Below are 16,217 nucleotides of genomic sequence, written 5' to 3' on the forward strand. Positions count from 1 at the left end.
TGACTGATTGACAGGAGAATTCTATTTGTTGCAGTGTGGACTGTTTAAATTGGTTGGCTTAAGGTTCTCTCCGTGAGTCTGTCCGTGGCAAGTGCCAAGGAAATCATAAAAAAAAATTGATTGCTTCTTGAACATGGTGACTCCCAACGTTGCATTTTAAATGTGCTGAGTAACTGCAGACCAGTGATATGACATCAAGGTCACTGATCAATTCTTCACTCAAGTCTGTCTTTTGAGAGTCAGGCCATTAATTGTTGGAAAGAAATGGACAGGGGGGGACATTTTGTAAGTGTCTCTACAATTGGCTCAGTTTACCAAGACTTCCTCCAAGCCCCGCCACTCTCCCCCCATCCACAAATTTTAGAGGTGCATGTTGAAAGAATGTTCTACCTGTGTCATCTCCAATGTAAGAAATGTACTCTGAGAGAAATGATTAATTACAGTTTGTACCGGTACCGGTATATTTGTTTTATTTACAAAACTGGCCGTAAGACTTCAATGAATTTTCAAGTTTCAACAACACTAGTTTTTTATGTAACATCGTGAAGGGTAGGATTCAGAATAGCTGAATAGCTGTTTGAAACAATTCCGGGGACGGAGCTGAATCTGAGGGAGTAGGCGGCTCATTTCATATTACATTCAAGGAGCAAGAAGCCTCTTTCAGAAAATTTGGTCTCCCTTTCACTTCCTTATTTTTGGGGGTTTGTTTTCTCAAGTAAATATCCAGCAGCAGTTCCAAGGTATCAGGTTTTGACATAATTTTTTTACCACTTTCAGAGACTTTGACCATTTCCGTTTTCATTGTAAACTACAGACTACATGTTTCTAAATTAAAGGTAGTTGTAATAAATATTGCTAGAGTGATTATATTTCCACAAACTACATGTACATCTAGGTCTACGTTTAACAAATCTCCTGGAACATATCATTCAGCATAGCTGATACATTGGTTAGACATAAAATATGCAAAAGCGCTATATACAGCAAGCTCACATACATGTATCTATATTTACAGCAAAGGATATAGTGAAATATTACATGTAGGTCTATATTATATAATATTTTCAAACTTTTAATAGTGTGTAGTTAATGGATACTGCATTCCTTTGACTGAAAATAGACAAATAAGTAAGGCCTCTTTGAAATAATGAAAAATTGTCCGACTATATTATGATATCATACCATATGTCGGGTCAGGATCTTATCAGTGAGACTTAGGACCTTTATACATGTGGTTGTTTCTGAATTTCCCTCAGCCAAAAAAGCTGGAAGAATCTGTCATTAGTCCGGACAATGAACAAGTAACTACACTGCATAATTCTACATCTGATTTTTTCCACTTTGTCTTGTTGACACTAAATCTTGAATGGCCAAGTGCCTCCACATATACAAAATATACAATAGTGGTGGTTCTCGAAGGAACGAAATGTTCATGGGCTGAAAGTTCAGTTCTACATCCACCCTTGGTTTGGCCTGAAAAGAAATCACAAAAACTGAGGAAATCTTGTTGCGCTAGAGAACTTTACTGAAGCACCGGTATATAGCCATAACAGTCCCAAATCACACCCTAGGGGTTAGGGTTAATGAACGTTTTTAGACACTCAACAATATAGTTATCCCAGAACTTGAAGAGGCTTTTGAAGAAAGGAGGTCTGTTTGTGTGGCATATATTAATCATCCAAAGAAATCTTTTAAGCATTTCCTCAGAAATTCCTGCATTAGTTTTGACAGCTGTGCGTTAGCCTTAATTTTTGGTATCCTTTAATTCCATGTACTTTTGACTTATCACAAGTATAGACTCAAGGAAAAGCAATGGAATTATGGAGTTATAGTGCAACCAAAATTTGGACTTCCTAACATCGCAGCTTTCCGGAATTCATAAATGTGATGACTGGTGAAAAAACTTGTCAAACTAAATGATCATCATCGGATGACTTAACGTGCACTCATTCCGGTGATTAAAATGCTATTACGAAGAGAGATCCACAGATATCGCATTGAGCAATGACTCATTACCCTTTCCACGTCTTATGAATGAAACTCCAAACCTGCAGAAATTCAGGGATTTTGAGGCAATCAATGAATATCTAGCATCCAGAATATTACTGCATTGAGCCTCATCGCTCAGAGAGTGATTGATCTGTGAGTATTGGTCAGGTAATAAAGAAATGATCTCAAGTGTAAATGTTCAATATGGGTAATTGGAGACATTCTTATTGATGAAGACATCAACATCTTTCTGTGCTTCTCAGTTTAGGTTGCCTTTCCAATAAATATATCATATCAGTCTTGCTTGGAGTGAGCCACTGTGCACAGTGGTTAGCCAATCACATTGATTGTGTTTGCCCCAATGTTTGGCTTCGGGTTGAGGGGTTTGTCGACTGGACCATTTAGTTGAGGTACAGTTTGCAGAAAAATGCCAGTGTATTGCATATTCAACCCGTTTTTAGTCCATTCGTCTGACCTTCATCTCAGTGGCTTTGTAGGAGTAGAATGGCACATTTCCCTCTGTTTCCTTCCATTCAATTCCGTCATCCCAATCCCCTTGATACATATACTGTGGACTGTGATAATACAGGCCGTTCAAGTTGGAGCGATCGCAACTCTTGAACCACCAGCCCCCATTGTGTACCACTGCACAGTTGATACTGTCACTGTCATCATTGTCGTTGTCTATTGTGGTGAAGGGCTTCTTGCTATGGTAGCTGAGTGCATCTGTGGCATTGCCTCCAAGGAACTTGCCCAGTCGCAGCTTGAAGGAGGTGCGTTGGGCGCCGATGGCAAAGTTGGAGTACTCGGCATACAGATGCTGTCCCTCCCAGCCCGTCAGCTCCACTCGCAGTTTGTAGTTATATTGCTTGGTCAGGATGTGAATGAACTCATTCCCCAGCCAGAACTCGCCCATCAGGGAGCCGAAGCCACGGGTGTAAAGATGCCAGTTGCGGTTGAAATCTTCGGAGCCGTCTTGGCGACGTTGAAAGAGTGTCCAGCCGCCGCCGTCTGTCTCCATATCGCAGTAGACAGGGATTGGTTCAAACAGGCCCCGTGGTTTGATATAGTATAAGCCACTCTCGGCCAATGGCTGACGTATCATAGCTTCTTGACAATCCAGAGGAGTTGGCCCAACTGTTGAATAAAATGAGAATACATGTATGGCTGTCACTGTGCATTTTGCTCCTGTAAAAATATAATTACTTTTGGATGGTTTGGGTCTTTTGAGTGGTCATTGGATGTTTTACACTGTACATTTTTTCTTCATAAAATGTGTTTGAAATTTGAAATTGCTGTGGCCACACAAATTTTTTTCTTTGACCCGATCTTGTTAGCATTGTGAGAAAGGTTTTTTTTTTAATTCTTTGTTTTTAAATCAAATGCAGGCCAAGGTCATGTTTGATTTTATTATTCCTTCCGGCACTCCATAAAGCTATCAACACTGAAGGCTGGAGTCCTCCAGGCTTGCTACTTGAAGGGAGAGAAAACTGACAAGACATTTCCATTCCAGACTGTTCAACGTTTTAAAACAGGAATGTGTTAATTTGATCCAGTTCCTTGATATGTCAGCTTTATGAGTGTCAAATCATCAGAGATTTAGTGTAGGCATCAGAAATCTAAAAAATGATGGGAAATTATCTCATTGACAGGCTAGAGGATTGATTTTTCCCTGACGGTTACAAATAAAGTTGAAATTGCTCTTTGAAATGACAATTTTTTCAGTTAAACCCGTAAAAATAAATGGATGTGACAAGGCAAGAGGATGAGTTACCAAATTTGGAGATGTCCGGCCTGAGTCATCTCCTTCAGCTCTTATTCTGAACTGACAGTTTTCATTCCAATCACAGATTTCAAACTTTCCTATTTTGGATGAACTTTTTTTGTAACTACATGTACCGGTAGACTCTAGGAGGGACTTGAACACACATCCTACAATGTATGACCAGTGGGTTCATGGAGCAGCTGATGGGTTTTGTGTAGTAACTCTGTAGACTTTGTGCACAGAAGTTGTGCCCATGAGCAATAGGCACTTGACAGTGATTGTCTGTTCCTACTGAGAAGTACTGTAAATCGTCGGTTTCACCACAAAGTGACGTACCGTCCATAGACTTTGTGCACAAGATACGTCAGTTCGTAGTGCGGCGATACGTCACTCCGTGGTGTAACTGACAAACTGACTTCCTGCAAGATTGGAGGTGCTTATTGAGTTTGAATAAGTCACTCATGCTGCTGATGAGATGACCTACATGTATGTTGGAATGATTTCTAGATACAATAGGGAAGGGTAACACTGAGGCAACTCGTTCATTGTCAGTATCAGCGAGAAAAGTTCCGTCACTGGTTGATGATTGTCTTACCAATCTTTGTAATGGGCTCGTCCAGTATCTCCGCTGGCCCGTACTCCCTCTTCAACAGCTCCTGCTGTCGTCTTTTCAGTTCTTCAACCTCATCAGCAAGTCCTTGCACCTTGTCCATCAGTTGGTGCACCAGACCGCTGGTTTCACCGCTGATCTCATTGTCCAGCTCCTGGAGTCTTCGTCTACTCGATGGTTTGCCTCCAACGAGGGCTGCGCAGAGCAGAGCAGCTACCAGTACCAACATGGTTTGGCCTGCAGTGGACTGGGCCCTCTGAAATGAAGAGTTTGGTGAAAGCAATGGAGTGACTCATGTTTGGTTTCTGTGGGGTAATGTACTTTTTCTCAACCCTGGCAAGTTCATTGGCTGAGTAATGAGACACCCACACCATCAAGCAGTGGAAGGGGTTTCAAGTCTCCTCCAAGTCGAGTAAGCACAGATATAACAAGAACAAAACCTCATATTGATATGTCACCAATTGATGATGTTTGTCAGTGTTCCTTTATCTGTCATGTCTGTCAGATAAGAAGATGGCTTGATGAATATTGGAAATGATAGAAGTAATTTGGACTAATGCCATGCTTACTGCCTGAGTGGCTAGTGGTAGTTTCTTTGGTGAGTCGTTATCTAGTACCTTTCAATCAGTGGGTTGTAACCTTCCAGATTGTATAACATTCTCTCACTTTCATTAATTTGTTCCTGCGAGGCTTTTTTTTTTCAAAAATGCAATTGACTGATGTGGAATGTGCACTTTAACAATCTTACAATATAATAACCAATGTACACCTGTTTTCTTGTACCTTGAAATTTGAATAATTGAAATTTTCCTTCTGCAACCCTTCACTGAAATTGTCATTCATTTTTACAAACATCCCTCTATTGTCCTGTCATCATGACTGACAGATTATTTAATTCAAAGATATTTTTTCTTCTGCAATGTCTTCATATTTGTTCTCTTTTTTCCCCACAATCCATCATTTCCCAGGCTGCAATTGGGCCCATATGATTTTAGGGTATATGGGGAAGTTGGGAATATCAAGAGGGAGTTGTGTGTTCAAGTTGAATCACTGAGACTTGCTGAGGGACATGCATCAGCTGTCTACAGCTCCTTTTACACGGCAGAAGATTGTCATCCTCCTCTGTCGTAGTGAATTCTTAGCCTATTTCAATTATAGCAAGTGGCAGTTATGGACATGTTTCAGTGTGTTACAGGTTAATGAGGCTTGGCATTATTCTGAGAGTTACCAGATGTGTCTGAGACTCCAAAGAAGATGTTATGAAACTGATGTTATGACTTTGCCACCGCGTTTCTAACTGCTAAACCTCTAATGTTGAATATGTTGGTAGAACATTTCCAAACATTTTCATTTCCCATAGGTAAAGAGTTCCACTTTAACATAATAAAATTAAAATACCCGGCAACAGCTGACTTGCTGGATTTAAACCCGAAACTCAGACTTTCAGTTTACCATTCACTCCAGCAAAACTGTTCTTGTTAAAGAAAGCATGATGGTTTATCCATCATATCTTGAATGTCCTCACTACAAGTATCTTCACTAAGTTGGATCATCCAATGGCTGAAAACCGTGAGCAATGCTACTGGTAGATGAATGGAGGCTTGTACATTTCAAATAGCCTTTTTTCCCATCTTTGACTCTGTGTCAAGCTCAAGATTCAGTTTGAAGTGTTAACAAACAGAACCAAAAGAAAATATTCCAAACTTGGGCCTTATAGTGAATGGCTTTGTGATTCGTTTTAGTTTGTTTTTTCTGCAGAAAATGCAGCTACACCAGAGCAAGCAGATCTTAGCTCCAGGAATAAATTAATAAAATGAAAGCCTAATGGCCATTTTATACTTCAAGTGAATGTGAAAAAAGTGAAGCAGACTTACATGTAATATCACTAAACATTTGCTGTGAAATTTGCTTGAGTTGTAATACTGGTACATGTGTGTTCAACTTTGGTGCATTCTGAGTGTTAATATTTGATCTGGTATCACATAATTGTATTCTTGTTTGCCCTTATGCTAAGTATGAATGATTGTATAGCTGAAATGGGACAAATCTAAGATTTGAGAAAAAATGTCCAGTGAATGGACAGGTATGACAAACTGTTGTACTTGATACACCTGAGATAATCAAGGTGGAAATCACAGGGAAGTGGCTGTGGTGAATTCAGGAAGCTCCAATTAATCTAGGGTCACCTGTCCCCAGGGCAGTATGACTTTTCCCTGGTAAACACAGCAGGTGGCTGTTGTGTAGGAAGATGGTTACGCCCGATACCTGCCTCAGGGAAGGTTGCTTTTTTAAGGAGGAAACCGGTCTGATTCAAGTTTATAGAAGTGAAGAAGAGCTAGTCTTGTTGCTGTGTCAGCTGACATCCTGGGCAATTCATATGGAGGCTTTTTTCAATTGTGGTCAGTGAGCCATTTTCATCAGTTACTGTACCCCTGGTGTGATCAGTGGTACGCAGATTTCTAGCAAATGTGAATATTCTGTATACTTACCAAAATGATTAGGCTTTATAAAAGCTGCAGTTACCGGTAGGTTTTAAGTTTTAGCTCAAACTGTCGATAATGTTTTCTATAATCTGCATTTGTTGTCAGTAATTTCTTCATTGTTTGTGTAACTTCGTTTTTTCCCCTGATCAAATTAGATAAGCCTATGCTGGTTTTCATCACTTGTACAGCCATACAAGTCTAGCATGAAGGAGATAAAAAAGTTGTCCCAGATGATCCCTCCCCCAGCCAAGACCTGATAACATCAAAGGAGATTCCATGTACGTAGATAATCTGTCATCTACAGCATCACCATTGTCTGAGCCTTGCAAGAACAGTGAGCTCTCTTGTCTGCCCCAGATCCTTTTGTCGGACATCCTGGCCTAGAGATGCTGGCATCATTTCAGGACTTCCCACAAACAAAGCCAATGTACATGTACAAGTACTCTAGTTGTTTCCTGTGGGTGAGGTTCCTTCTTTCATCCCACGAGCAGCTGAACTGCGCCAACCTTCAAGGGGAAAACACTACCTCACTCTAGCAGGTTTTAGGGTTGATTTCAACATAAATCTCACAATCACCGGGTTTAACAGAACTTGGGTTGATTGAAAACTGTGACAGAGAGCTCATGCTACAATTGGTGCACATTGTACATTACAAAGTTCATTCATCAGCTTTAGAGCTTGTGAACGAATTGACTCTGAAATCATCTATCTAACAAATTCTGGAGCTTCACATACAATACAGTGGAAAGTAAATATGTCTAAGAAATTTAAAATAACTTGATGAGGTGCTGCACAAATACGGTCAGATCACTCCTGCGTCCATGTGAATCTTATCACAACCAGCATCTTGTATGTAATTGGAGACATTGTTGGCATGATGATGCCATCATTCTTTGTGGAATAGAATTGGTGATGCAGATTGTAAGCTAATCCCAAAGCTTGTGTCTATTCACTCCAGCGGCCCCTCTCTACTTCCAAAAGTCAAACCCTACACTGTAGACGGAGCCCATTCTCCATTGATGACAAAGCTTATGTTAGTCAGATTTGCAATCTTGTTCCCCTCCCCTGGAATGATAGCCTGTGTCAGTGAAGAACACTGTTCCCCTTGGTACATGGCAAAGCCATGGTTAGCTCTGCTAATTTCTAAGCCTGTTCCCCTCGAGTGATTTATTGAGGGCCTGCTTGCTTGCATGTGCCCCCAGCTTGATGCATAGCTAGCTGGCAGCATATATGGTCCAGGGCAGAGCCTGGGCCAATTGGCTGTCTGGTACCCCCAGGTGGATCTTTTTCACCAGACCACACGCCATCCTCCATGCCTTATTAAAACCCAACCAGGGTCACTGCATGCTTGTCATCAAGGCGCCGTTCTCTCTGGCTGTCAACTGGCAGCACTTGACATTGACTCACTAGCGAGGTGCAATATAACAGCAGACACAGTGAGGCAGCCAGGGCTGGGTACCATCCATTAACAGGAGGATAGTATTGCTCAAGGTTTATCTTGAGGGTAACATTAAAGCCCAGCAGGTTGTTTATTAAAGTACCTGGTTGAATCTAAACTGAGAATGAATGGCTGGATATAGAACATCAAGCTACACCTAGATGAGGTTGCCCTGGCGGCCCTAGCTAGTAGTTCTTTTTGCTTGATTGGACCCTTGTCTAATTCCTTTCTGTTTTCTGGAAGTATAGGTATGTACTGTGTTCAAGAATGTACATGTACTTTTCAAGAATACAATTTATGCAGGCTATTTTTTTTTCAGCCTGCAATCAAGGTTGGATTCAGATTCAAAATGTTTTTGGAGGGGGGCTAAACTTGTTTTGGGGGAGGGGCCAAAATGTTTGGAATTTTTTTGCAAGCGTAGCCTTTTGTGGCCTTTCTGAAGGGTGAGGCTGCATTTGGGGCTTTTTACACACTCTAAGGAGGAAGGGAAATGAAATAAAGACCCCCCAAAAATAATAAAAATAATAAACTGCCTTTCTCTCACTATGTCAAAATCAACTTGCCCCTGTTGGCCCTCACCTGGCTCCACCCATGTGTACAATCAGTAGTTGACTGCCTTGTTTGTGGAAAATTCCCTCCAACTTTTAAATTATGTGCTGAGGTAATATTGAGGTTATTGTTCAGTTAAAGGAGAACAGGTTACTAGCTCTTACAAGGAAATGATTTTCAGCCGTGTCTTTCAAAGTCTTTCTGTTGCTCAGTACAGAAAAAACTTCCTTTTCCAGTGATATTTCAAAAATTTAGACACACACTCAACAACAAATTACGAGTATCTGATCCTGAAGACTTCTGTGAATTTATCAACAGGCTTTCTGAATAGTGGGTTACATTGTACAACTGTAGGTCTATTAAACTCTCAAGAGATGGAAGTGTTGAAGGGTGTTCAATTAATGGGTCTATGAGTAAAGGGCCTAGGTGACTCAAGACCGGTTGGGTCTTGTGTCCATGGGCCACTTCCTGATTAGATTTGACCACAACAACTGACCAGCTGACAAATGACCACAACAATCAAATAGAAAGTGCTGTCTCATTGTGATTGCATCCATGCATCTTTGAAACCTATCTGCGCCAAAAACGATGAGCTAAGATGGTGAGTGATGTGAAGGTTTCTTGTTAATTCCCTCATCTCCCAGCAGCATGTTACACTTATCAGCTGGTTGCTATAAAGGTTACTGACAGTGTTTTGTAACATTTTGTGATTGAAGGCTCCCTTGGGAATTCTGCAAGATTCTTTAAGATACTGCAGCAGTGACGAAGGCCATCTGTCAAGGAATAACATTATGTGCATTGTACTTGTTTTCAGAGCATTAGCATAAACTGAGCATATTTACCAGCAAAGTTTCATATATTTCAGCAGCTTTTTACCAATTTTTGCGGGGTTCCCTTTTGGCAAGTAGCTGTTCTGATTTAAAGTGAGAGGCTTGACTTTAATTTTCAAGTCCCCTTCTTTTAGAGTGCATGAGTGATAAACCCCGGCTGTGCATTAAAAACTGTTAGCGTGAAACTTATTTTTAATGGTTCGTGAGTTCCACTGAGAGCTGGTGTCTGGATACAGTACCATCCTGTAGCAACATGTAAAATGATGTACTTGTTTATGGATGTCATGGTTACTCTTTCATTCAGTCCGCTAAGGGAACGTGTACTATTGTGATTCCCCCATGCTCATCTTGTCAAGGTTGCTGAAAATTAAATAAATGCTTCGCTTGATTCAGAAAATAATCAGTCTGTAGGGCAAAGGGGCTAATGGTAGATTACTTGAAAATGAGGTTCCAATTAGTTCATTTGCTTCAGTAATAAACTCTTTCCGGTGTCCCTGTAAAGTTCATCATCGCATATCTTTTTAAATTGATATTGATAGCCCTTTCCGAAAATCTTCCAAGCTTCTGACTTTGTACATTACTACCACGCACTGTGATAATGGCATAAAGAGGAGGGATGACTACCGCATGGTGATTTTAACGAGGATGGGAGTTCTGAAAACCATGACCAAGCAAGCCCTGTGCTCTTGATTGGATCTGACATGAAACTGACGTCAAGAATGAAGTTGGCATTAACAAGAGACGGAATGTGGTATAAAAACAGCCCATATTGAACTGAGTAGCAATGCACTTTGTAGGTATTACATGGTGACTGTCCATGCAATTGACTGATCCCCACGCTTTACAGATCAAGTGTACAGCAAGATGTTGATCCATTATTGACTGTTCCACATTTCAGAAACAACTTACAGTATTTAAGTGATGTTCAAGTTGTAAATGTACAATGTATATCACATTCACAGGAAGAACTTCTGCAGTGTTACGTCACAACCTGGACTCCTAATGGTTTATGTTTAATTGGAAGTTCCTATTCAGTTAGAAGCTAAAGTTGGCTTCTGCAAGTTGTACTTTCCTTCAGCAACATCACTGCAAGTCATTAACTAAGGTAAAGTCGCGTTACGTCATACTTAGAGACTGTAGAGACAACCAAATTTAATAGGAAGTTCCTATAATCCTGTAAGGAACTGAGATTAGCTTTCTTAAGCTTAAAGGAAACCCTCTGTCGCCATCCTCCTCATCAGATCCAGCATCTGTCCAATGATAGATATTTTAGAAATTCAGTTTAAAGCCATTCATTTTCAACATTTTACATAGTTCCAGTCTAGTTGTATAAAGAGCTTGGTAGGTACCATTCATAGATCACACTACCGTCCATGTGTTGAGTAGCATTTTTAGTTGGTTTTTTCCTCAGTGAGTTGGAAAGTGCCCACGTTTTGCCACCCACATTCAAAACCGTTCAAAAGATTTTAATTGGCATTGATGTTCCAACATCCAGAAGGCAAAGTGCAACACAAAAATGGGTGTTGTGGGGAAATCGGCCCCTCCCTCCCTCCTCCCTCATGTTTTTCAGGGTCAGATCAGCATAAATGCCTGAATGTGGATAATGCATCTACATTGTGTACACTTTTTTGTTCTAATCGCAGTGTTTGCAAACTGATCATGGAAAGTAGAACAGCCATTCAATCATACAGCTATTGTAGACCGACATCATACATTGTATCACCATTTCAGACATACATGTAAACATCCATGTAAACAGGTGTTGTGTAGTATCCTGCAAGGGTGAAGCAGGAATACAGCATTTCCATGTATTACATGTACATGCATAAGACCAGAGTTCCCCCCAAAAGGTTTCTATCTAATGGAAGTAGGTAAATTAATGTAGACATGTACAGTTCACTGGCATTTTGCCTGTGTCAAGAAGATTAATATCGGCCCAGCCTTGTAAGTAACAATGGACTGCTTTGACCTGCAGATACCTGTGTGTGGAAGTCTGACTTTTTGTAGGGGGTGTTATAAGCATAAACATTAAGTCAAGGCATAGGGCAAGTTTTGAGTAACTAGGCATAGTAAATATTGTTGATTGATGTGAGCATGTGCTTTACAACCCCCCCCCATCCTATGATGTACCATACTTCTGACAGTCAGAGTGTGCTGAGCAGATAACACCCACCTGTGGTCCATATCTTGCCTGGGTGTTGGCTCATCACCTGTGCCAAACCCCTCAGGTTGCTGCCATGGAATCTAATCCCACCTACGCCTCATCGCCCCCCACCTCCTGCTGAGACATTGACTGGGTTGGCTTCTCCCCATACATCAGTAGGCGTCACCTACTGTACACGTACCCAGTTGTCTACGACTTGCTCACAAACTTTGGAGACTTTTTTCTCCCTGAGCTGGAATTTCAAGGGGAAAATATTGCCGTAGACAGGCTAATGTCTCAAAAATACCAAAGAACGTCAACTCTAGCATACCCCCCCCAAAACATTCTCACACTTGAACAATAGTGTCAATTGAATAGATTGTATATTTGATCCTTTGTGCCCCCCAAAGTGAAACTGTACTTTCCTTCAGCCCAGTTTCAAGTATATGAACAAGGAGTTGAACTCAAGCTTGAGTACCCACCGAGGGAAAAGAAATTACATTTTATTGCAATTTTATTGGAGAATGTTCAGCACCTGTGATAGCAACTTGAAGCTTATTACACGATATTAAACGTAATGTGGCCCACTAAACTGTGGCATAATAACATGTTGACATTCGTACAAATTGGGACTTGGGGCCTGAGGGAGTTCACAGGCCACAGCGGGAGTTGGACCCATGACCCATTGACTGCAACCACAGCAAGGCCGGGTTAGAACTGTTGATTGTCAGGGAATGTTACACAGCTTCCACGGTGTTGTGGCATTCGCTAATTTGTGGAGAAGTCTAAACAGGTGTTGTTATTCATGACTGTTGACAAGCTTGTAGACGAATTTTATCCCTTTTTTCAACTACGCATGTTCATTTACCTTTCTTTGACATATTACAGTAGGACTTCAGACATTTTGTTGAGCCTCAGTGAAATAGATGGGGTAGTTGTGAATTACTACATAAAGCAAGAGCAGATTACAGAACTTGTCAGTTAAACATTAAAAAGCAGTACAGATTTCTTTGAATGGTTTTATAACTTTTATTTTCTGAGAGGGAAGTGAGCTGTAAAATTTGTTCTGTGCAGGAAGAAAAAAGAATCAAATTTCCATCATATCGTGCATCACAAATGATTTCATAATTAAGTGGTTTTGGGGTGAAAAAAGTAAATATGTGGACACCCTGAAAATTACTTGTCCAGCAATTATATTTGAGTAAAATGGACCTAGACAAATTAAATATAAAATACGTGCTTAAGGTACTTACCATGATTAAACAAAATCCCTGCTTTTCTTCACAAAACAACACTTGCAAGATTTGTGGATGAAATTGTCCGCGTTCAGAGCAGTGGCTGTGAGCACTCACTCACATGGTACAGTTGCTCAGTTTATATCTCTTTCCACTCAAAATTTACAGCAGCTGGAAAGCTGTATATATTCCAGTAGCCTCACTGATCAGATCTTCAGTAGAAATACCACGTGGAAACCTATTCGGTGTGTTGTATGGAGATAACTGTTATTGTCCAAGAGAGGTTCTGAAAACTGGATCCAGCCGATGTTGTGCCCTGGCTTATCACTGGGATAATTCCTAAAGAGAAGAAATAATTTGGTGCGCTGTGTCTCACCTTTCAAAAGTCCAATAAAGCATGTGTCTGGAGACACGCCCCCCTTTTCACTACTCCAGTCACTGGCAGCCTGCATGATTGGTCAATTGATGGAGCTGTGTGTGGAGCTCTTAGCCAATCAGAAGTCAGAGATGGAGTTGGAGTGATAAGCAGCTTTGATGTCATGCATGACAAGTTGATTGATTTTTATTTCCAGCTGATGCACACACTGCCTTGGTGTACATGTACATGTATAATCTGCCTATGCATTTAAACCACAATTGTTTGTTGAAAATCCTTGTTTTGCACTTGTAAAAGGGGGTGGTTACTTTTTTCCATGCTTTTGGGTGTTTAATTACTTGTACATCAACTCAAGTTTATGCATAAATGAAAAATTTTATAGGATAGAGACTGATGTAGTTGCTTAGATACAGTAATGAAGAAAAGTCCTCTTGGCCTGTTCATTTTAGGATTTCTGTAAGGAATGTGCAATAGTTAATGGAGAAGTGATCCTGATGGTAGACATGTTTTTTCTTTATCAGAAATGTTAATTTATTAGAAATTGTAAGGAACTTGAGAAAGGAATTTTTATTGACAACCTTCATCATTAAGTTTAGAAATCAAGTCTTGAGTGTGGGTGTTCCAGTTGTGTCAGTTTGGAGGTCTTAAATCAAAATTATATCAGTCTGAGAGTCAAAGGTTTGTTAGTGAAATCAGTGCCTCCTCAATTGTATTGAGAATCTTTAATAGCAAAGTTATGCTGTTTGCTGTAAAGGCAAAAGTACCGGTAGTTTATGACATCAATATTTTTAAGTCAGTTATTCAATGATGGCAAATTGTTGTCAAGTTCAATTTGCAGTTTCCTAATTTACTGGGAAAGAAAGAGCAGATTTTTTCTCAGATTTTATTTTAGCACAGCAGGCTAACCAGATGCAGTCATCATATCAGCTTGGTCACAGATCATGCTGTGTGGCCAGTAATCTGTGGTTGTAAATCAGTGTTGATCTCCTGATATTCTGGAAAGTACCAGCCTCATCAATCATTGGAATCTTGGGTTACGGGTGGGAGGTGATAGGTTCTGGGAGCACAACAGGAAACTAAAAACAGTTCAGCCAGCGCAATCTGATCTGATGATGCCAGGCATTGATGCAAGGATGTTTGTCCATACTAGAAGGAGCCTAGTAATGGCCAGAGAACCTGCCACTTGTCCTCTGTGGGCGGGCACCCTTCTGACCCCACCCTATTTCTCTGTTACTAGTGCATGGAGGTTTTTTATTCCTCCATGACTAGTGGTACTCGGCAAGATGAGAGCCTTGTAATACAATTACTAAACCCCTCGTGAAACCTTTGTTGAGACCCAGTTTTGGGAGTGAAAAAATGTATCAGCTTTGGCAAGAAACTTTTGTCAAAACATGATTTTCCAGCTTTGAATATGTCTTTGAATTTGATCCCCACTAATGAACTCTTGTCTACACCAAAGCTTGCCTGTCCTGATTTCTCTTCCTAGTCTTTTATGCATGTAGTACATGAACACGTTCCCTCACCCTTTGCACCTTTCAAGAGGTTACAAGCAAAGTTCATTTGCACTTCCATTAACGTTCCCCTTGCTTTCAATCATAAGTGACACATTAGTGGTTGAGGTCAGCATGAGAGTGTATGGTGGGAGGTCTGGTGATATGCCCCCCCCCTTCATCATTGACATACTGCAGATGGTGAGAGTGCCGTTGAGATGACTGACAGACTGAGCACGCTCAGAAACTGGGTGTGGGGAGGGCTAGAAAGGTACCTCCCCATAAATACTTGTACATGTACTGGTATTTTGCAAATCATAGCCCAACGCCTGATAACACCAACATAAATAATCCTAATGGGGGGGGGCAACAGGGCAATTGCCACCCTCCCCACAATTTTTATAATGAAAGGCACAATGGGTTGGGATATTTCTCTTTCTTTGAAAAGTGTATAAAAGGTCCGAACTTGTAGCGTCATCCCTCATAAAGCCCCTAAAAGGTTAGAAGAAAAAAAATCCAAATTTTTCGCCCCTCGCAAGGACAAGTATGGCCCTCCCCCTCCAGAAATTTGGTTTCGTAACTCAACTGAAATTTCCTTTTGTCTTCATTTTATTTTGACAAGAAAAAATTATGGCTTGTTTCCCCAGTGAGCAGTATCGATAAGGAAGCTTAAGGCTGTAATATAGAGGCCGAGATTCATTTTCATCGGTGCATTTAGAGCAATCATATTCCTTGATTCAAAACAGGAAATGGTTTCTGGATAATTTGTGGACAGCCTTATTTTAGGGGATCAATTACATGTACGTTGCGGGGACAAGTTTATTTTTTACTTTCTGAAGGATTGAACCATTCTGTTCCCCTCTCCATTGTCTCCAGTGTGGTATCTGAGCATGCAGGCTTGAGAGCAGTCAAAGAAAGGTCACCCAAATGTTTATTTACATGTTCCTATATAAACCACTTCTGATTTATGGGATGCTTTTAAGAAACCCCACTGGAGGGAACAACTACAAAGCTAACATACATGTAACGGTGGGTGCATTTGTAATGGTATATTTCAGAGGTTGAGCTGAATTTTATTATATTTGTTCTGTAGATTTATGGAAAGATATTTTAAAGAATTTAGTTTCCTCCTGGAGAGTGTGAGTAGAATTAAACAAAGTTAAAGTTTAAGAAACAATAATTATTTTTTGCAGGGAGAGGTTTACTTGTAGTCTCAGTAGGCTAGTTGTACATGTACTCTTGCTGACGTTCATTAGACAAGGTTATTCATTTCCCCTTACCGAGGCCTCTGTTTAACCTGTATTTGGTA

The 16,217-nt window shown here is 40.5% G+C and overlaps 2 protein-coding genes across 7 annotated transcripts in view; one reads left to right on the plus strand and one right to left on the minus strand.

The window, feature by feature from the left end:
- LOC110978381 (cation channel sperm-associated auxiliary subunit beta-like) overlaps positions 1–16,217 on the plus strand; it is a 66,823-nt gene that overhangs the window by 9,672 nt on the left and 40,934 nt on the right. The gene's annotated exons all lie outside the window — the stretch shown is intronic.
- LOC110978382 (microfibril-associated glycoprotein 4-like) lies at positions 438–13,401 on the minus strand. The gene is made up of 3 exons (XM_022233336.2): positions 13,061–13,401; positions 4,350–4,620; positions 438–3,126 (listed from the first exon to the last, which is right to left on the minus strand). The coding sequence occupies exons 1-3, from the start codon at positions 13,061–13,063 to the stop codon at positions 2,447–2,449; spliced, it is 954 nt and encodes a 317-aa protein (XP_022089028.1). The 5' UTR covers positions 13,064–13,401; the 3' UTR covers positions 438–2,446.

Source organism: Acanthaster planci, linkage group LG11, assembly GCF_054643075.1.
Source record: "Acanthaster planci isolate LZ-2023a linkage group LG11, COTS_SCS, whole genome shotgun sequence".
Taxonomy (NCBI): Eukaryota; Metazoa; Echinodermata; class Asteroidea; order Valvatida; family Acanthasteridae; genus Acanthaster; species Acanthaster planci.